Source organism: Epinephelus moara, chromosome 21 (assembly GCF_006386435.1).
Source record: "Epinephelus moara isolate mb chromosome 21, YSFRI_EMoa_1.0, whole genome shotgun sequence".
Classification (NCBI taxonomy): domain Eukaryota; kingdom Metazoa; phylum Chordata; class Actinopteri; order Perciformes; family Serranidae; genus Epinephelus; species Epinephelus moara.
In genome coordinates this window covers 27655112-27677990 of record NC_065526.1, presented here as the reverse complement: position 1 = coordinate 27677990, position 22879 = coordinate 27655112, and the positions used below count along the sequence as shown (strand labels likewise).

At 39.5% G+C, this 22879-nt stretch overlaps 1 protein-coding gene across 2 annotated transcripts; it reads left to right on the top strand.

Moving 5' to 3' along the window:
* Window positions 1-111: 111 nt before the first annotated feature.
* On the top strand, window positions 112-22595 carry LOC126382943 (ETS domain-containing transcription factor ERF-like). Of its 2 annotated transcripts, none has more exons than XM_050033234.1 (6): window positions 112-165; window positions 15539-15596; window positions 18473-18704; window positions 19089-19212; window positions 20104-20191; window positions 22060-22595. In XM_050033234.1, exons 1-6 carry the CDS (start codon window positions 139-141, stop codon window positions 22371-22373), a joined length of 843 nt encoding a protein of 280 aa, XP_049889191.1. In that variant the 5' UTR covers window positions 112-138; the 3' UTR covers window positions 22374-22595. The 2 variants fall into 2 exon arrangements, with proteins under 2 accessions (XP_049889191.1, XP_049889192.1); XM_050033235.1 differs by lacking the exon at window positions 112-165 and adding an exon at window positions 14950-15003.
* Window positions 22596-22879: the final 284 nt, after the last annotated feature.

Here is a 22879-nt window from a genome sequence, read left to right as displayed (position 1 = left end):
AAAATAGCTCTGCTTTTTATTGACCAAAGCACAGGATCTGACAATGCCTTGAATCTCTGTTTGTTTTCCTTTGCTGAAAGGACCAGTGTGTAGGGTTGTGTGGCATCTCACAGTGAGGTCGCAGATGCAATCAGCCAAATGCCTTATCCCTATGGTTGCCTGCAGGTAGGATATAACATGAAAAGCCCTCTGTAGAGCCAGTGTTTGGTTTGTCTGTTGACAGTGCAACATGGCAGGCTCTGTGGAAGAGGACACACTCCCTATGTAACTAAAAATGCCTCATTCTAAGCTAATGATAACGCACAATACTCAGTTTCAGGTAATTATACACCAATGAACATATAATTATGAATGTTCCATTTCTACTAACAGAACTCCCTAAACTCTACACACTTCTCCTTTAAAGTAGGGGTACCCTCAAATATTGCAGTTCTAAAACATGTAATTTTATGATGCAACGTTTTGAAGTAAACCTGCCCGGCAAAGATCTCAAAAGCCAAACTTTTGTTTCATAAATATTCTGGGAGCTTGCAATATTCAGTATGTGGAGCACCCTTTTTCTTTACTTTGTATGCTGCTTTTGTCCTGTAGCTGTACCACATTAAGTTTGGACGTGTACGCCAGTGGTTCCCAAACTTTTTTTGCGTGATGTAACTGCAGATCGAAGAGCTAAATTACCCCTTGACTGACTCTACGGCCATGTTTTCAGCTGCATGCATTTTGAGCTGGACATTATCCAACACTGAGCCATTGATTAAGTTGAAGTGTCTGTTTGGGTCTGTTGGGTGAAGTTTGCATTAGTGCTAGCATTTTATCGGACCTTTTAACCAGTTATTACATTACATTAAATTCAGCTAAGTTGTCCAGATATTTATCCATTACCTTAGGTAATAATTTCAACTGTTTATTAATGTAATCTTGGTTAGCTTTCAAGCTTTTATCCATTACAGCTACAATGGTTTACTCTCAGCTATCTAACCATCTATCTTGCCTCTAACTTTATCTCTTTCAGTTGTTCCACTGCACTATAGCTATTTAAAACATTTATTGCTTTTAAAACTATAGATTGTATACAAAGATGGACAATGCATCTCCACCTCCTCCCACTGTACAAAAAATGAAACCAAAATATCGTGGATATGGGTGCTGCCATCTTGATGACTTCATTTTGAACCAGAGCCTGTCCACGGTATTGAGTTCTCACCCATACACCCATCCGACTCGAGCCCCAGGACCAGCGTTGCACTCTGAAGCCAATTAGTTGCTTAACTGTGGAATTACAACTTACGGGTCTGTCACATTATACCAGTGGGCCCAAAGACTTTTTCTCAAGGACTTACATTGTTAAAGAGACAGTAAATTAGTGGATACATTTTTTGAGCGTCACAACCCCTTTGAAATGACTTGTTCGGAATTTGATCCACTCAGTTCGATGACATTTAAGTCTAGCAGTGCCACACAAATTTTCCCCATTCAAGTTAGTGGTGGCTAAACTGTAGGGTTAGCTGTGTCTACTGCATTTACTCTATGGGTCCAACAATGTGGAAGCAGATTGGAAGATCCAGATCCATAAAATACATCAGCAAATACCCCACTCATGAATTTTCAGTCTTTTATGTAGTGTAGTGGTTAGAGCACTCGTCTTCCATGCAGAAGGTCCGGGATGTCAGGACATCAGGACGACGTCAGGAAAGGCATGTGGTTGCAAGAGGTTCCCACCACCGAATCAAACAGGATCAGATTAACCTGAGCCAAGTCCTCATCGACGGCGTGTCTCAAGCCCGTCGTAGACCGGAGGTTCCAGACGTAAAAGCGGATTCTATGTGTCTTGAAAAAGGTGGTTGCTAACAAGTAGCTATATGAGGCAGCGAAATGTCATTACGCCGATCAGGGCTTTACAGTCTCATTGTGGCAAGGATGTAAAGTCATACAACTGGAGTATAGATTGTTTATGGCCTAGTGTTGGCTTTACCTCTGGCGATTGCATTTACAAAAAATCATAAAAGTACTGTTCATTTGTGATTTGTATTATAAATGTTAGTTTGCCACAGAGCTTATTTTCTGCAATACTCCAATAGAAAAATCCTGTAGGCTTTTTGTCAAGGGAACCAGAAAACACCTCCCTGCAGCACTTTATTTCATGCATGGAAGTCAAACTTTTTTTGCTTCCTATCAGCCCCCCAGGAAAGCCTTGCAGACAATTTTTCCCAGTAGCCACTTGTGATACTGCAGCGAAAAAAACAACCCTGCGGCCCAAAAATCATTTTCCCCCAAGAGACATCTGTAAAACTATTGACAAGACACCTCAAGCTCCAAACAAGGTCAATTATGACTCTGTCTATTATGGATTTTAATCCATGGAGGTTTTATATTTGTTAAGCTTTTCTGGAGCCAAAAAAGTGATTTAAAAATCTGTGTGACGTCATCCCAATGTAAAGTCTTTAAGCCAAGCGGGAACTCAGGAGAAACACTGCTGTGCATATTCAGCGGGCCGCATACTGTGAGAGTAAAACTGTGAGCTTAAAACTTTTTTGGCATACGCAACAGGCGGTTAACTACAAAGACCACCATTTTGCTATCAGGTATCTGGGTATTATTCAAATCTATGCTTCATGCACAATTGAGCAACTTTAATAGCAATGAACGTGGCCCTGCCTCCAACACTGTATCCAGTTCTCTTTAAACATCGATGAAACTCCAGCCTCCAGAGGGCGATCAAGATATTTTAGCTTCACTTCTGGGGAGTTGTCATGTCGTCCGTCTTTATACACAGATATTAATTTCGACTCTCTATTACTTCAAACTGTTTAAACTGTCTATAAAAGTAATCTTAGCTAGCTATATCAACAATTCATTGAATTAAAAGCTAACATTATTTCTTTCGACTGTTCTTTTATGATTCAATTACACTCAAGATTTCAACCATTACTTTTAGCAAACAATTGCAACCATTCATCCATCACTTTTAGCTAACTATTTCAACGTCTGTGCTTGCTTATTGACTTCATGCAATCGCAACAAACGGTTTCAAAATGTTATAACTGGTTAAAACTGATTCAGATTGGTGGCATTGACTGTGCAGTCAGCCTGCTGTAGCTATAAGATATAGTGGTTAGTGTAAATCTACAGTGCATCAGCATACACCAGTTTGATCTGGTGTTTATTTTCATTCTTAACTCAAATATATGAATATATTTGAATTATTTTTTAATCAAATCATCATTCCTTTTTTTCAAATTAGTTGAGCTGCCACACGATTCTCTACTCTGCAGTCAAAAACTGTCCACAGAGTAGTTTTGGAGATAATGTTTGTAACTGAAACCTGTGATTAAAGCTGTCATTCCCTCTTAATTGGGATAATTTATAGTTATTAAAATGAGTGAAATTAAACCATTCTGCTTTTTGCTGAACCTGGAGAACTGTAGTTTTAGAAGCACTACTTTAAAGCTTTGTGCTGTTCCTTGAAAAGAAACTAAATTAGTTTTTATCTTCAATTTAAATAAAAAAAAGAGCTTTTTTCCCTTATTCCCACAAAATATTGGACCGAAGCTCATCTTTTTCTCACACGACTCGGCCCCTGTCAGCCTCTTGAGTTTCATGCGGATATATTTTTTGCCTGGACACAAAGAGATGGAGGGATTAGGGACATTGAGAAACCTTTCAGAAACCACAGTTCCCTGGAGAGCCGCACGAACCAGGGAGGCTGAGAGACCTGAAAGTGGAGGGGAAAAGGGGGGGAAAAAAACCCCTAAGTGAGGACGACAATTGGTCCATAACCTTCTGGTATTAAGTGAGAGGGCATTAGCCTGCTTTCATTGTGAAACACAGCAAACACAGTCTGCCTCTCCCTCACGTCGACACACCGCCACTCAAAGCGCCTCAGGTCCATTTTAGTGTCATTTTATTGACTTAATTTTTCACTCATGATATTATACAGCTTTGCCTCCTTAGGGAACGTTGCTGTCTCTGCTCTCCACTTTTGTTCTCTCTTCCATCTTGATAGTTTCCCCCTGCGAGATACTTCAGTGACGATTCAGCTGATGTGGGACTCATAAGATGGTGTAAGGCAGGAAGAAGAAAGGAAATCTCATTTGCTGTAAATCTTATTTGTGCCTCTCTTATATCATGACAGTCACCATTACATTCAGTCTGCCTTGGACAACAACCAACGAACGTTCTGTACTGCAATATGAGATTTCATGCTTTTTGCACATCAGTTCACACTTAAGGCTCAGTTATACTCCCCTTATGTGCAAAAATAGATACGTTCACTTCAAACGTTAACACCACTGCCCACATACTTCCATGTGTCCTTTACGTTGCCATAGATACATCTACATAATGGCAATAGGGGGCAGAGACAAACGTTTCTGATAATAAACGTGGTGACGGTGGAGGAGGTCATAATAATGTACCTTTTAATGGAGGTAGTGTTGTGGACGGCAAAGGTCTGTGAGGGCATTAAATACACCTTGACATGTCAATGGACTGGTCTCTTCAACATAGTACCAATTTGATCCATTTAGCCATTTGAACTCACTTACTTGAACTATGCTACACTGCCCCCAAGTACACAGAGAAAGCTCTGTCCATGTCCTTGTTTGTATACGTATCTAACGTTGAACAAAAAAAAAGCCTTTTGCTGAGTGCTATTTGGCTAAAAATGCTCTTTTTAATGAGCATTATTTTTCTGTCAGCATGACTCAAGCCTTTAAAAATGCAGCAATACAACAAACCCAATGTTTAAACAGTAATGGCTTCTGCATCATCCAAATTTGACAATTCTCTTTTTTTTAATTTTGGATGATACATTTGTTTCCGGTGCCAAAATTCAGAGAGAATTTGGTATTGAAAGAACCCACAGCTTAATACACTAAAAAAGATGACATAATATTGGGTTGAATTATGGCTGGGCAAATTATACCATGGATTTTTTTTTTTTTTTTTTTAGATGCTGTTTTCTTTATTACCTCCCCCTCATTTTATTTATTACCCACATATCTTAGCTATTTTCTGTTTTTTCTCTCTGTAAACACCTCTACAGTTTTCTTGACACATGCACATAACACATTTACATACACAAACATAGTCTTTCCATTAAGATACACAGTAGTCCCCCTCATCATCTACCTTTCCTTCCTTCATTATATTAGTGCCACCATAACTTGTCCCTTTGTTTTTGGGTCTGCGCTGTGTCACATCTTTTTGTCATCTGTTCTGCCACCACTTTTACTTTTTTCCTTTAAGTTGTGACCATATTTCAAAGTGTCCTTGAGCAAGACACTGAAAACTGCCTTGAATAAATCCTTCTGCCAGATTATGCATTGTAGTGAAATGTAATCACAGATAATGGGATGTTACAGTGTAATTATAGGCACATGCACACTTCATCTTATGCTACTTTTTACCTTTGTGTCAGTATATTTCAAAAGGAAATACAAGGTAAGGTAAGGTAAAAACTTAAATGTCCCCAAGAGGCAATTTGGGATACAGACAATAGTTTTTTTTGTATTAATACAACAAAACAGACAGTACAATACATAACACACATTATTTAGACTCACACACTGTCAGGGGTAAATCATGGACAATTAGTGGTCAGTGCTGGTTGAGATAAGCGATAGTGGACAGAACAGCAGTGAATATTGCTGCATATATCTGTCAGCCAAACTTAAAATTTACTTTGGAGATGAACTGTTTTAATACAAAACCTCTAATAACTTTACAAAATATGTTGCATCGTTACTCAGCAGTATCCTGTATTATACAGTGAACATCAGCTCCACCTTGATGATCGTTAACATGCTGCTTACATGTTAATCCATCAATAATAATTATCTAATAATATTAGAATAGAACATTTTTACCATTGTAGACTTTGGTACCACACACCCGTATCCTAGCAACACATATTTTAATATAACCCTTGAATATTTGTTTTTGATACATCAATGAATCAAATTTTGACACATACCACATTAAAATTATTATACCCCTTAAAATCAAGAGGGCTTCGCGACCCCCCGCCATGGCTCTTTGGCATCCCCCTAAGGGGGTCGTGCCCCCACAGTTGGGGAACCACTGCTCTACAGGAATACTTCACCCACAAAATGACCATTTGTAAATCATGCTGTGTTACCTTTAATTTGTAAAAAAACAAAACAGAAACAACAAAAAAATAAAATTAATAATAATAATGATAACATTTGAAATGTTGCCCATTGCTAATATGATTATGATTAAAGATAAATTACAATGACGACACAGAAGTGGTGCTCAGTACACCTCACAAACAGTGAACAGAGCCTGCACACCAAAACTCTGTTCACACATTAGATCCAAAATGAATCCTCCTTAGATTTTTTTTACTTTCTTTGATGATGTTTGGTCCCATAATTACAGCATGTGAACCTTTATATGCCTGTAATCCCCCAATAAACTGTTTATAATGTGCCACTGTGCACCAGGAGTCTTACAAAGTCATGTTATTTCTCCAAATACTGCACTTAAGTACAGTTTTGAGGCACTTGTACTTTACTCGAGTAGTTCCATTTCATGCAACATTATACTTCTACTCCACCACATTGTATCAGAGTAGATATGTGCATATGAAATAGTTAAAATTAGCCCCACCATTACCAGCTGCAACATCAGTTTATAATCCAGTTATGTTATTCTGTAATGTGCCACTCTGCATAATGAGTAGACTGCTTTTAGTTCTATATATTCTGATGCTAATACTTCTGTGCGTTTATATAAGAAAGAATTTGAATACTTGTACCAGAGTATTTCCACACTGTGCTATTACTCCCTTTAAATAAAACATCAGAGTAGTTCTTCCGTCCCTGCTCAAGGGGTTTATCCTGATACAATAAATTATTTTAAGGCAGCTCAATCAAATCAAAGCTGTTCTGAAGCTATTCCACACACAGACACTGAATGTCTCACACACACTCGCGGAGCTCCTCTTGCACAGCGTCAGTGAATATTGCAGCAGTTAAAAAAAATAAAAAAATAGAGTCAGCGCCTTGCTAAAGCCTTGATCCCTCTTACTTCTAACAGGATTTGACCCTTAAGTCCCCGAGCATGACCCTCATCTGCTGCAACACCATCATCCTGTTTAACATACACTCTCACTATTGTCCTCCTGACACACACACACATACACACACACACACATTTAGAGGCCCTAACACACACACATGGACACATTTCAGGGCCCAAAACCATCACTGCACTTTTTTCCCATCTTCCCACACACACACACACACACACACACATGCGCCCACTGTACTGTATGATGTAACACCGCTTAATTTTCCGCATAACACACAACCTGATGGATCCAGTTAAATGTAAATCGCGAACAACCGCTCCTGGCGCCACAGAGAAAGAGGAGAGAAATAAGGAGATGACAAGGGATGGAGGATGGAGAGAGGAGGATGATGGAGAGGTGGTGGGGGGGGGGGGGGGGGGGGGGGGTTAGCTTGCTGCGAGAGGATGATACGATTGAGCGAGTGAGAAAGAGGGAGAGATGAAGGGGAAAGAGAGAGGCAGAGAGGATGAGAGGATGCGGGGAGACGAAGGAGAAGAGAGATTGAGCAGGCAGCTAAGCACCAGATTAAACTCCGGGGTCGTCAGCTGTAAAACAAACAGTCCTTTTAGTGGGGATCAAATCCAGACTTAACCCCCCCAACCCTCCTCCTCCTCCTCCTCCTCCTCATCATCCTCTATCCACACACAAACACATACGCAGTTCATCACAGAGGAGATAATGCCGCTCGCTGAAGGAGAGGGAGAAAAAAAAGAGGATGACAATCTTGGTGGAAAGCAAATTCCCGTCTACCTAAATTGCCCCTCAGGGAATGTGAAGTTTGATTATGCCAAGGCAGAAGTCCTTCATTATATTTGTTTTTTTCCCCTTCACAGCTTCTGTTGGTGATAGACCGGGCTAATATCTGGCACAGAAACACAACAGAGTAAATAAGGCAGAGGAGCTGGTTTTCTTCTTACAACTCTGTGTTTATATTACATCTTTACAGTAATATTCCCCCGACAATGTTGCTCGCCTCAATATTCAGCCTGTTTGTTTAAATCTCTCTTTCTGTCATCTGGTTCTGGATGCTGCCTGGGCGGCTCCATCAGTCCGAAGGCTCAATTTCCAAACTGTCAGCTTTTATACTCACTGTGAGGCCTCTTCCTTTGTTGTGTGTCTGTGTGTATTGAGTGTGTGTACAAAGATATGTCCGTGTAAATCCATGCGCAGCAGCATTTTTATTTTTTTTTTACTGTGTGTGTGATCTTGTGCTGCTGTCTTTGAGAGGACCAATTTCAGTTTTGGTAGTTGAGACTGGGAACGTTTTTTTGGAAAGTGACATTTCTGCTGGTCCTCACTGCTTCAAATGGCTTTTTTAGGGTTAAAGCACATGAAAACTAACAAATCCATCTCCACACGAGGCTCACATTCTGGAGCTTTCAAAACTATCACACAGTCTTCATCAGCAAACTTTTCTCATTTGCGATGAAGTGCAGATTGTCAAACCTCCTATTTCTCTTAAATGTTGAATTTGGCAACACCTGAGGAAACAAACATGACAAAGCTGAGCATCTGTAGATAAAGACATCAAGGAGTGAATCTTCAAAAATTGCGAAACTAAGAAATAGGTTTTCGGGGCCTTTAAAGGTCAAATGATTTAGTGGCACCTAATGATAAGGTTGCAGAACTCAAAACAAGATGTGAAGGGCCCTAGTTAGAGACAGTGTTTGGTTTGTCCATTCTCAGCTACTGTAGAACAACATGGCGGACTAAATAAGAGAGTACCTGTAACATATGTAGATAGAAACAGCCCATTTTAAGGTAATTAAAGCACAGATTTTATTTTCATGTGATTAGAAACTCATGAAAACATTGTTAAGAATATTATATCCCACTTCTGACAAGAAATGCCCCTAAATCCTACACACTGGACCTTTAAGACTTTTTTTCAAGGGGTTAAGGTTAAAATTAAGGTTATCGGGGTTGTAGTTGTGATGGTTAAAGGACTATAAATATGTTTTTGTAAGTTATAGCTAAACATGAAGTTTCTAAAGCATGATGCATGTTTTTATATTTGCAGCCTCTTGAAACTAGTGCCAATTTTACTGCCTCTGAAGCTGGAGGCTTTATATTTTTGGATTATCCGTCCGTCCGTATGTCCCACATTCTTGAATGCGAAATCTCAAGAATGCCCTAAAGAGATTTCTTCAAATTTGGCACAAACGTCCACCTCAACTCAGCAATCAACTAATTAGATTTGATGGTCGAAGGTCAAAGGTAACTGTGACCTTGCGTCTGTCTCATTTTTGTGAATTGGATATCTCAAGGAGACATTGAGATTTTTTTCAAATTTGGCACAAACATCCACTTGGACTCAACGATGAACTGATTACATGGTGGTCAAAGGTAACTGTGACCTTGCGGCCGTCTCATTTTTGTGAGTTTGATATCTCAAGGAGACATTGAGAGATTTTTTTTCAAATTTGGCACAAACATCCACTTGGACTCAACGATGAACTGATTACATGGTGGTCAAAGGTCAGGGTCACTGGGACCTCATGAAACAAGTTATTGGCCATAACTCAAAAATTCATATGCTATTCATGACAGTATTTCAAACAAATGTCTAACAGGATAAAATGATGAAGTGTTGACATAATATGTCAAAAAGGTCAAAGGTCAGCTTCACTGTGACATCATAATGTCCTGCAAAAATGTTTCTGGCCTTTATTAACATCGTAACTCAGGAACAGAAGGGGAGACATTTGGTCAGATGCTAAACTGGTGACACTAATCATGGGTGCCCACCTTGAAACTATGCTAATTGTATAGATCTTCTGTGCTGCTGAGGAAAATGTATTCTTCACAGACATGGATGTAAACTGTAACTGTAACTTGACTGGTACACGGAGGCACACAACCACGAGGCATTAAGTCTAGTGTCCTCACACTTTCTGCAGTGTCACATGGTAATGCAGTTTTAGTTTTAGCACAACCAACATAAACAAATGCAGGCCCAACATTTACTTTCATGGATTACATAATGTTAGCAAGTTCCAACACTCTGCTAATGATTTTCATAACATATGGAAATGAATGTAAACCAGTGGCCGCCCACAACATGGAAACATGGTCTGCAAAATCGTCACCAGTGATATAAAGTACTCTTAATGTATTATGAATGGGCTAAAAATGCTAAATCAGTGCTCCATTTTATTAAGATTAACATTAGAGGCAAGGGAATGCATGATATCAATAAGGGTCCTCATAAGTATGTAAGTGCAAATATGTGTTTGTCTGTGTGTGTGTGTGTGTGTGTGTGTGTGTGTGTGTGTGTTTGGTTTCAGGCTTTTTGCATGTGACCCAGGGTCCCCGGGCTGCTAAAAGCACAACATTCAACTCAATTAGCGGCATGCATAATTGATAGCTGTCTGAGAGAGTATTTGTATTTACACTGGAATTAAAAGCCTCCGGTGTCAGCTATCGCATCTGAGGGGCGATAAGTGTGCGTCTGTGTGTGTGTGTGCGGGCGAATGTATAGGGATGCATTTATATCATAAGCCTAAATGGATTGCTCCTGTGAGCTTCTCTTTCTGTCTCCTTCTCAGCTGCAGTGAAAACTAAATCACAGCTAATCCACCTACAAACACAGCAGCAGCACTTTGTTGGGGTTAAGTCATCCAGAATGATCTTGTAACCTACTTCTCACCCGAATCACTTTGTAAAACATACTTTCAAATTCAGTTTATGTATGAAATATTGTTTCTAACTTTATTCTGATTAGAGCTGGGTAGTATTTGACATTTCTGATACTGGTGTGGATCTGATAACTGGATTTTGGCACCAACACCAAACCGAAATGTGTTTTCTACAAACTCCTTTGACGAAAGAAGTAGAAGTTTTTACATATTCAACTCATAATTTGACATTTTAGGAAATATTGTTTGATGCTTTCTTGCCAAGAGTTAGATGAGAGTGAGATGTGTGATAAATATCAGCATAATTAGTTAATTAGCATAAATAAATGACTAACGTGGCTCTTTCCAGTCATCATCATGAGGTTGCATGGCAACCATCTGAGAATCTAGAGACATAATTGGGCACATAACCTTCTGTAAAACTGCTTCTTGTCATCAGTTTTTGCAAGGATTTGACAAATGACATACACAGGTGTTAATTAGTGAGCTTTAGGGATGCTAACAGGTGAATTGTGTTACCTTTTGGCAGAGTGAGGCTAGCTATTTCCACCTGTTTCCGGTCTTTGTGCTATGCTAAGCTAATAGGCTTATGGTGGTATAAGAGTGGTACGGATCTTCACATGTCACTCTCTGCAAGAAAATGAATAAGACAATTCTCCAAAGTGCCAAACAATATCTGTTCATGTTTTCCAAACACAACAACTTTGCCTGATCAGAATAATCTAAAATTGGCAGTCTCTAAAAATTGCAATCAGGAGCTACTTCATCAAAGAATAAATAAACAAGATTAAGACCTTGAGTTACAAACCTTCACTACTTGAAAGTTTTCACTACTGAACAGAATATGGCAACAAAAGAGTATTTCAGTTCACTCCCTGTTTCTAATTAATGTGTTTCCTCTTATTACATTTTCTCCTGATATAATATAATGAGCTGCTCGCGTGTTTACTTTTAAATCAACTCTGACTCTTAATTTCTATTTTTGCTGTTTGTATCTTGCACCTTTTGTGTGTATTAATTTGCTTATGTTGAAAAAGGAGCTGCATTTGAATGTAAAATAACATTATTTTGTGATTAAACAATTAAAAGCTCAAGATTAAAAATGCATCACTGCAAAAAAAGGGCCATTAAATGCTCTTATAAATGGTTTCCTGGGATTATCTGCATACAATTAAAGAAAAGTTATGTCTTAGTAATATAATTTCTTAACCGTTTTTCTATTTTTTCCCGCATTTGTTTTGTGGGAATTCATCCTCATTTTTACCGAGGTGAGACGAGTACTTAAGACTCGAGTGCACTGCATCTGAAAACACTCCCCCCAAAATAAAAACCTGATAAAACCACTCCTCAGTATCTTTATCACCGTGTAATCACCATCATGTAAAATGTGTCACCACCTCTAACAGCCTCCTCAGCCTGTGTGGTGGGGTATTGAACAGCCTGTTGACCTTGGCCAAGGTCACTGCCATCGAGTGAAAAGCAGCTGTAGTGGAGTAAAGTGTTGCTCTGGTATTGAGTTCATCACCTATTTGATTCAGTGAGGAGAAAACCTCCAGTCACCTTCACTCTACTCAATCATATCCTCCCCCTCGGCTCACTATAATACGCACCAATCCTCAGCGTATTAGAGTGCCTTCACCTATTTCCTCCCGGCTTATTTTTTTCTTTTTCTTGTGCCTCTTTTTCGGTCTGACCCTTTACACTCTCACTTGTAATGATGGTCATCTAAGTCTATTTTACTGTTGTCCTTTGTCACTCTGGGTAATAGCAGCAGTTGACCTACACTCATCCCTGCTTACAAACAAGCCTCCCATGTAGGGCTGCAACTAAGGTTTCTGAATTAATCTCCCACTTGTATTTTGGAATCACTGGTTGTTTGTTTAGTCAATAAAATATGACGGAAAAAAAGCCCATCTTAATTTCAAGTCAAAGTTAATATTGAATTGCAGCAGTTTGAAAAAATAATCCCCCAAATATTTAGTTTACAGTGATATTAGACAAATATTTTGCTTGATTAATGTCTTAGAGCTGAAAGACATTAATTGATTAAAGGATTGAAGGAAAATTATTTACCAACTAATTTGATTATTGATCAATAATGTGGTAATTTTTCAAGTAAAAATGAAAAAAAAAATCTGGTTTAAATGCCTCAAATGTTAAGATTTGTTTATGTTTTTTGCCATATGTGATGGTAAACTGATTTTTAGATTTGCTCTGAGAGATTAAAATAGGGATTTTCACTATTTTATACACAAAACAATTAATCAAGGGAATAATCAATGATGAAAATAATCATTAGTTGCAGCCCTAGATGTATAGTGATTATCAAAAGTGCTCTTGATTAAATTTCTGTTGCTCAACTAATCGATTAATCAACACTGATTCATCAAAACATCCAAGAAAACACTATTTTTTGGGGGGGTTGTCTTTTTTTTTGATACTTGTGACTAAAGGTTTGGTTGAATATTGTGGGAATGGGTGGGATGACACATAAAATGGCGGGGTTTGCATGTTCTGCATTTTGGTGAATTTTTACACACCAATTTTGATTATTGATCAATAATTTGGTCATTTTTCAAGTAAAAATTAAAGAAAATCTGGTTTAAATGCCTCAAATGTTAAGATTTGTTTATTTTCTTTGCCATGTATGATGGTAAACTTATTTTTAGATTTGCTCTGAGAGATTAAAACAGGGATTTTTCACTATTTTCAGACATTTTATACACAAAATGATTAACCAAGAAAATAATCAATGATGAAAATAATCATGAGTCGCAGCACTAGATGCATCCTGATTATCAAAAGTGCTGTTAATTCAATTTCTTTTGCTCAACTAATCAATTTATCAACATATTGATTCATCAAAACATCCAAGAAAACAATTTTTGGGAGGTTTTTGTCTTTTCTTTTTCTTCTTTTGATCAAGGGTGTAGGTTTGGTTTGAATATTGTGGGGGTGGTTGGGACGACACACATATAATTTGTCCAATTTGTCCCTTTTCTGCATAAATTTATGCTGTAAAGTCTTTAATTTTGTCAAAGTAAAAGTCTTATGCTACTTTTATGTTTTTATTGGGGGACAAATACACATGTTCTAAATATTGCGGGGACGTGTCCCATGCGTCCCCGCAATATTACGCCTATGCTTTTTTAAAAAAAATGTATGTTATCAAGTGTTTGGTTTTTTTTCCCCAAAAGGTATCATCATCAGTATTGGATCTTTTAGTTTTGACCTAGTCTCCCATTATGAGTTGGGGGAAAAAGGGAGATGCTGTAGGAGGGAGAGGGGGGAGGTGGAAGTGTGTGTGTGTGGTTAGAGGTGAGATCAGATAGAGGGTTTAAGATTCGGTCCATCCATCCTTCAGTCCTCCCAGACTTGAAGTGGGCCGGCAGACAAACTGATCATTGTTATTCATCTAACGAAGCTTTTTTCCACTCCAGCTCCAATCAAGGTAACAGGACCAATTGAATTATTATCACACTTACACAGGAGTCTTTAATTAGCTGGCTCTTTGTAAACAAAATGATTGTAAGGGAGAATCCTTGTAAGTGATTAGTTGAATTAGATGTGAAATTCGTCTGCTTTTAAAAAAGTCCCCTCTCCGTCGACCCCTCGTGCTTGACTGGCATGATGATTTAAACTTATTGTTTTTAATTGTAGCATTCAGAGTGATTCCGTCTGTCATTAGATTGATGGGGGATATAGTTTTGCATGTTCAGGCACTTAGCCGAGGCTCTTATCCAGTAGAACAAGCTTCAATTTGTAGTTAAGCAACAAAACAGCCAATATAAAGGGAGGAATACAAATGTCAGAGGCAAAGTTTGGATAAAATTGCAGAGAAAACATAACATTTTACTCTTATTTGTGTGCAATCCTGTTTCAGCATGATTGCACTTTTATTGTCTCATGTTTTAATTAGATCTTTGTTCAGGCCTTTTGCAAGCAGAACCTGTTATTGTCTAAAAGTAGAATGTCTTTGGCTCAGCAGCTATCCTAGTTCCCTGATAATGTCCCTGTGACCCTGCAATGATCATGTGTGAGTGCATTGCTGCATGGGAAAAGGAAATAAAATAAGAGCTGAGGGGAAGCATCGTTTTTTTTGTTGCTCCAAGATAAGAGGATATTACAGCTCGTGGAAGAGGGCTTATAGGAGAGGAGACATCATTCAGTGGGGGAAAAGGGTTATGTGAAGTACTTCTTGAAGAGATTAGTTTTCAGCCTTCCAGGGAAGATGGTGGGTGCCTCTGCTGCTCTGAATCGCCCGAGAAGGTCATTGTGTCTGTGGGTGGACGATGTGTGTGTGTTTATGGGATGAAATTATAGGGAAATATAGACAATTCTAAACAGTGTCTGAAGGGAAAGTGATGCTTTCACATATTTACATTACTGCAAAGGAGCCTGATTTGCTTTAATCGCAAATTGGCTATTAAATGAGTAAATGTAATTTCAAGCATATTATGAGCTGACAGGGATCAATAAACCTTATTTTTATTTACAATTAAGTTGATATTGATGCAGTCTGAAGGTCTGGGCTCTTTGTTCTAAGCTTAGATTTGTCATTAAATTAATCCGTGTGGAGATGATTTAATTTTATAAGTGATATTGAGTGCAGAAGTTGCTGTAATCAGTTACATCTGCGCTCTGTTGTGATGGCTAATTTAACTCCACATGACAGCTAATTAATATTTCTCTTAAGCTGCTTTTTTTCTCCCCCTCTCGCCTCTCTAACTTCACTCCGATGGTGATCACAGTGATGAAGATACTGAGTGGTTTCATCTGTTTTTATTTTGTGGCGTGTTCTCAGATGCAGTGCAGCTGCAGCTCTGCGGCAGGACACCTTTCATCGCCTTACTGGAGTAGAAGTAAGTGTGTTCATGCTCCTTATTCGTCTCAGTTACATGCGTGTGGGTGTGCGTGGGTTGTCACTCGTGTGGGAGAGCTTTCATATTTATGTAAGAGTTATAATATATTCATGCTTTGCAGTGTGTATGTCAGCCCGTGGCACGATGGCATGATAAAAATAGAGAGAATCCTGAAAAACAAAGCAACAGACAACATGTTATACCTGACAAATGATGCAGGCCACCTCCTGACCAATCAGGAACCACTGCTGGTAGGTGGGCTGTTTGAACTGTCATCTTTGGCGCCCCCTGTGGCGAATCACAGGAATTTTAATTTACTTTGAATTACACAAGCTAAAATTGAAGGTGTGGTGTCCACTACGGAGAACATCAATACATTTTGTTTATTTCATGTGATCACAAAATTAGTAATTTTGTTGACATTACAAAATTATTCTTGGTACTCAATTTTTTTTTTAACTTCAACGTAAGAGATAATATGATCCTAGCCAGAGGCAGATTTAGGATTGTAGGACATCTGGGGCTTAGCCCAGATGGTGAATGAAATGCGCGGGTGTCAGCACGCGCGAAAAATTGGTGCTTTTGTTTTTTGCTGCAAGTTTGCTATCTTTCATTTTCATCTTAACACAACGTATAGCCAGCTAACGTTAGCAAAACAGCAAAGTAACATCGTCAGTCACCTTTCAGATAAGATTCACTAACCTGAGACAACTCTCGGCGCCGGCTTTGAATTAAAAAACTTCAGAGTATCCATATTCTTCTTTCTTCTTTCGTCTTTCGTCTTTCTCCTTCTTCTTCAGCATCCTGGTACTCGCCGTTACAATCAGAAGTGCTCCGCTTTCACCCACGGTCATGGAAAGAAAATGTTACCCTGGAGAGTAATAAACAAGGAAACGCTTCAGGGCAGGCTACACAGTACACAGGCTACTTTCCCGCAGCTGCTGCCTCTCTGTTGGACTCCGGTACTGCGCGTTACTCACAAGACTTTTTTTTTTTCCCAAAGTAAAATTCACATTCGGGGCTTTTCAGAAAACATCCGGGGCTTGAGCCCAAGTAGCCACCCCCTAGCCCCGCCCCTGATCCAAGCTAGTGGCGGAAGAAGTATTCAGACTAAAAATCACTGTGCACTCCACTACAAGTACTCTAGTAAAAGTATGGTTGCCGACTGCTGGGTTGCGGTCCAAAATGGGTCGTTAGTCCATTCTGAATGGACTGCAAGTGACCCGTGAATGTGTCAAGTTTGTAAAAAACACACTGTATTTTGAAGTACAATGAAAATACAGCACAGAGCTTTTATTTTGAAGTGCTGTTTCCTGCTGTAGATTGAGTGAATAACAGATAGATACTCAACAGAGACAGCAAACTAGCTCAGAGACATGGCCAACGCAAGTATGAGGCTGAATATTTTAGACTGTGCGGACCTTTAACTAATGACTAAGGACAAATCTGGACCCCGTGGCTGGACCAGTTGGGAACCACTGTTTTTTAAGATCATCAAATGTGTGTAGCGTCGCTCCCTGTGAGAGCAATGTATCTCTAAAAAGTTGACATTTCATGAGCTTAAATAAACAGCCTGTTTTTTTAAATAGGGTTTTTAAAAGTTTGTTTATCTTTAGAAGTAAGAGAATTTTAAAACACATAAAGGGACACTTCATCTTTCAGTTTATCACAAACATTCAAAATCAACATATCTGGAAATACAGGGTTTTCACTGGGCAGGGAGGGGATGCAAAATAGTAAAAGTAAACTGAGAAAGAGAAGGGTGTGAGGTGCATACACTCCATGAACTTGTATATAAATGTCGTGTCTAAACAAAGAATTTACAGATATCTGTTATGCTGTGAGAAAATGTAAACCTTGGTAACAATAATTATACCGTGAACTCAACATAATGAGCTCAAATTGTTTTCTCATAATGAAGGAGTGATGAGTTTGTGCTCACAGGAAAAACAAATCTTCATGATCACGAGAAAAGATAATGTAAGAAATAATTACACGTACTCTGTGTCCTCTCAGGCCCGAGATAAAGTTTTGCATATAAATTCTAACTCTAGAGTGGTGAGTGTTTCCCGTGTTTTGTCAGCATTCAATTAATGTTGTACAGACGAATTAAGAAGTGAATGAATAAGATAAACAATCGGTGTAGAATAAGGATGCAGGACTCTTTGCACATGACATGAGCCTCCTAAGAGCTCAAGCCAGTGCAGACAGGACATCAGAGGAAGGATCTGGAGTGATGAAATCTGGAGCACATGGTTATATAGGAGCTTTTTAGTAAGGCACAATAATTACTGTTTTGACATAAAGCTTCATCAGAGTGCACTGATGTATAGTTTGCTCTGATGGAGACATTCAGACAAGTGAAACTACTACATACATACTTCAGTGACAAACTTCCACTTGTCTGTATATGACATATATATCAAGTGGCTGTGGCATGGGGAGGTGGAGGGAACGGTGGATGGCGTGACACTGCGGCTAGACAGCTGCCAAGCTGTAGATCGCTGTTCAAGAGACATTGGTGGCATTTCCAGTGACGATTGTGCCACCAAAAGTTTGTATTTTAGGCCAAAACACTGTGTTTTTCTAATGATAACCAAATGTATTTTGTGCCTGAACATTTAACCACAGCATTGTTGGAAAGTAAAGACATATCCATAGTTGGCACAAACGTACCATTCCAACATTTATTCTGGCGATTGGGCTGTGCATAACTACACTATGCTGATGAATCCCCGAGACAAGCTACTCAGCTGACACACAAATTAATAATTGAAACTACCAGCAGGGCTTATCAATACCACATTACTTCAGCTCCTCAGGTGGCACGTCAGTGACTTCCCAGTCATTTACAGGACTTCCTCATGTCTCTCCAGCAGTGCTCTTCCCTGACTGGGCCTACAAGCCAGCATGGTCGCCCGGCTCCAGACAGGTCCAGCTGTGGCACTTCCTGCTGGAGCTGCTGGGGCGTGGCGAGGGCGGGGCCATCGGCTGGGGAGGGGAGTGGGGCGAGTTCGTCATCCGGGACCCCGAGAGGCTGGCCAGGCTGTGGGGGGAGAGGAAGGGCAAACCACACATGAACTACGACAAGCTCAGCCGGGCGCTCAGGTGCTAGACACAAGTCGACGTATTCATTCTGACACATACACACACACACAGAGTGCTTTAACTGTGAATGTGCGTAATCCTCCCTCTCTGTGCAGCTTCTCCCTCAGGCTGCTGCTGTAAATAAAATGTTCTCCTCGCCAACATATGTTGTCAAATTAAAATTTAAAATTTAAAATGCCCACAGATGTAACACATGCCATTTGAGAAGCATCTGAAGTGCCCTGCAGGATCATGAGGGTATACTATAGACATATTGTACTCTTACAGCCTGGCGTAAACACACCCACCCACACATCTACACACACATCTACACACACACACACACACACACACACACCAGTACAGTCAGAATGTAGTCTTACACTGAAAACATTTTACTTCCAGATACTACTACAACAAACGCATCCTGCACAAGACCAAAGGGAAAAGATTCACCTACAAGTTCAACTTCAGCAAACTCATCCTGGTCAACTACCCAGGATACCCGCCGCCACCACCCGGCCATCAGGTCATCACCACGTCTTTACATCTCATCTCACGACTTAAAGGACTTCACTGTTTATTAGAAAAGCTTCTGAATTACATTACTTTTTATTTTAAATGATTAAAAAAAGCAACTCTTTTGTCTCTAGGAGGCACCTGTAGTTTTATATCTCATCATATAAGCTGTAATTTGATCAGTTTCCCAAAACATGGGTGTCGTCCTTTAAGAAGAGTTTTATTCCAAAAACACTTTAAGTAGAAATAATAACCTTAACAGTATTATTCAGTAAAAATGGGCCGACTTTAATAGAAACAATTACTTCAACTTTATCATTTAATATAAAACCGGCTGACTTGAATAGAAATCATTACTGAAACTTTATCATTTAATATAAAACTGCCTGACTGGCTGATCCTCGAATGTGGAGGGGAGTCAGTGTGTTACAGTTCTATCATATTCACAGGCATGCTGAGGGCTTAGGTTACCTACTGTCCTTTAGAAAGCACCATCATTTATAATTAAAGTAGAAAAGCGCTGTAGAAGTGCAGTCTATTTAAAAAAATGTACCATTCGTTTTAGTAAATTGAAATTCCAGGTTGGAATAAGACTCTTAATATCATTTATTGTAATTAAGTTTTTATTATATTTCAATTCTAAATGAAGCCACCAGTGTGTGAACCTTCAGAAACACCTTATTGCTATCAGGTTTATTAATGTCTTCATTACCTTAAGTGTTTGTTTAACCTCTCTTCCTCCTCTCAGCTAAATCAGCTTTGATCTGCAGTGTACCTAATAAGTCAGTAATAGATCCCTGGTGTTCCTGATGTTTTGTGCACTGACTGTATTGTATGAAAAGACCCATGTTCCCATTTCAACCATCCCCCCCATCTCATCCTCCATTCATCCATCCTCCAGCTGCAGAGCGGCCCTCTTCCCTTTCCTCTCCCCCCCGCTGACAGCGGTCTACCTCTGTGTGGAGGAGCAGGGTCGGTGATGGACAGAGGTAAGAACACAGCCGTCAGTGATTCCCCTGTGCAGCAGCAGGTGCGTCTACAGGGCCCAAACACGGCTCGCAGCGTGTCTGCTAATATTGGCAAAGGCATTCATCCTGTTTTTATTGTCCCTGTGTTTATTCTGGCTGTAGACTGAGAGTGAAGGCGAGCACCAAAGTGTTTTTGCTCGGGGGAAAAAAACCCCAGACACTGGATCTTAGAATGACAAGATTAGGTGTTGTTCTGTACTTTTCTTATTGGCAGCAAATCCCATGAAAATACCAATATGTTGGTCCTTACTGTGGCTCTCTGCTCCGAGCCCCGTGTTTCTACAGAAGATGTGATGCTAAAAAATGTCTCCTGAAGTTTAAGGTTTGGCTTTATAGTCATTATACAAGGCGTGGTTGCACAATGAAATGCACTTGTAGCCCCCTCAACACTACGTACACAAAAAATATATATAAACAAATATTTAAATATTTAAATTAGAGTAGAATAAAACAAAATAGAAAATTATATAAAATTAGCACTAGAGGGAGAAATAAAAATATTTTAGATGAAGAAAAATCAAAAATATCATAAATATGGAATTTCTATAAATACTTCTGCTGCTAATAATAATAATAATAATAATAATAATACAAACCTGCATACACAAACTGATGCACAATAACTTCCCAAAACAGCTGGGCACTGTAGTTTTTTAGCAAACGTCACTCAAGTAGAAGGAAATTGTATATTTTTGGGGGACTATTTTCAGTCGCGGATTGATACACATTTAGTTTTCAAGTGAGTCTTTACAGCAACAGTATGTATTTATGTTCCCGTTAATGGAGGGATGTGTCACCCTGTGCAATAGTGTGCCTCACTGATGTGTTTTTAGCAGTGTTGGGACAACGATGGGGCTCTGTGGCACCGAGGAAAAAGATGAATAAAGCTTTTCCTGCACAGACAGTACTTGTTATTGGAGCAGCTCATTGTTGTTCTTTTAGTGTCTTTATGAAGTATTAGCTGGAGATCAGAATGCTTTTCATCTACCTTATATCACATCTTTATCCTTCTTCATATTCATACAGTTAGGTTTCACTTAAAAGCCTGTGTGCTGATTTCATAAGCTGAAGTTTCTTTTAGTTCAAGGCACGAGGAACTTGCTTTTACACCGTGTCTTACATGTATAATTCTTTCTATTTCAAGGTGGAACATGAAGTGTGTGGCTGGAAATAATGCAAGGATGCAGTTCAAGCTTGACCTCGAAGACAAATTCCAGTGGTTTTTAAAATGAATAAATTCTGTGATATTTTTTTAAGAGTCAACACCAAAAAAAAAAACCTTCTCCACACCTTGAAAATTGTAAAACTGTAGGTGTATTATTTAATATTTGTTGAGTCAATGGTAGGAATCCCCTCAATTAAATACTACAAGTACTACTGTACCATTAAAATGTTTTGTCTTTTGACAAAAAAAATCTTAACTCAAAGTCCCCTTATTTGTGCTTTCGAACCAGTTTCACAGTCTTCCTCTGCAGAGCGTTTGTTCAGTTGCCATGACAGTAGCAAAGTTTAAACCTTAAGAAAAAGCTTCAAGGTGAAGCTTGAGTTAAGCTCTTTCTCTTTTGTCAAACTATCGAGGTCAAGAATGAACTTTCATGCTTTCAACTTCTTTTTACAATTGTATTACTTTGCCATAAAATATATATATGTGTGTAGAGACAGTTTCCATTCTGCTGTGACATTAAAGCCTGTTCAGTGCCTTAAGTTCTGTCTGGAAAATAGGTTTGTCATATGAATGTATGGCTGTGAATAAACTGATATGTGTCTGAGCTCCTGTCGTCTTTGGGGACCAATCCTTCTGACACAACTCTCTTTGTGTTTCCTGACAGCAGTCCAGCCTGTGCCTCACCCCTTCTTGCTCCCGTGCTGCCTCCCTAAGCCCCTCCCGACGCCCCGGGCTCTCCACGGCCACTTCCCCTTCATCTCCGCCCCTGCTCGCCCGGGAGCCAACCTGAGGGAGTCAAGCCTCCCACCTCTCCCATTGGCCCTCCACGTCAGCGCCAACGGCTGGCCACACAAGAGCCCTGCAGGGTGGCATCTTGACCACAACATTCGGAGCCTGTTTGGAGGAGCGAAGCAGACTGATAGTCAAGGAGAGGAGAGGACAGCGGGGAGTGTTGCACAGATGGGGGAGAGACAGTGAGGAAGAGGAATAAACTACAACAGATGGACTGCTCTGCTTCCTCAAATCTCTCAAATACACTCTTTTTTTTAGCTCATTGTACAGTAGTTTATTATTCATTTTATTTATAAACTTGGACCATGATGTGTGTTTATGTGTGTGTTTTCTTTTTTTTGATAAAAATACTGCGGAGGCCACTTTTCTTCTGTCACAGCACAGTAGGGGAACTGCTCTTGTACACAATTAACGACATGGTACTTGCGTTTGAGTAAATAAAGCAGTGCACTCAACTTACATTATTCAGCTGTTTGTCTTGCATTCGCTCTTCTGCTTCATGAAAATAATAAGAGCTGCATAAATGATGCATTCAAAAAGGCACTGTGAAATTTTCATGAAAGGAGCTTTCATGTCTTCTTTGCAGCATCAGGACCAGCCGCTGGTGTCTGTAGTGAACCCTCCGGCGCAGCAGGGGGCGGTAGCATCTTTGATACCTCCAAAACTTTTAACAACACAGCTTTTCCCGGGAG

Excerpts from the sequence above, each read along its gene's own strand:
- LOC126382943 (XM_050033234.1), top strand. The coding sequence starts at position 139 with ATGCCTTATCCCTATGGTTGCCTGCAG. Across the intron at positions 19,213-20,103 it reads CGCCACCACCCGGCCATCAG|CTGCAGAGCGGCCCTCTTCC; the intron begins GTCATCACCACG and ends TCCATCCTCCAG. Across the intron at positions 20,192-22,059 it reads AGGGTCGGTGATGGACAGAG|CAGTCCAGCCTGTGCCTCAC; the intron begins GTAAGAACACAG and ends GTTTCCTGACAG.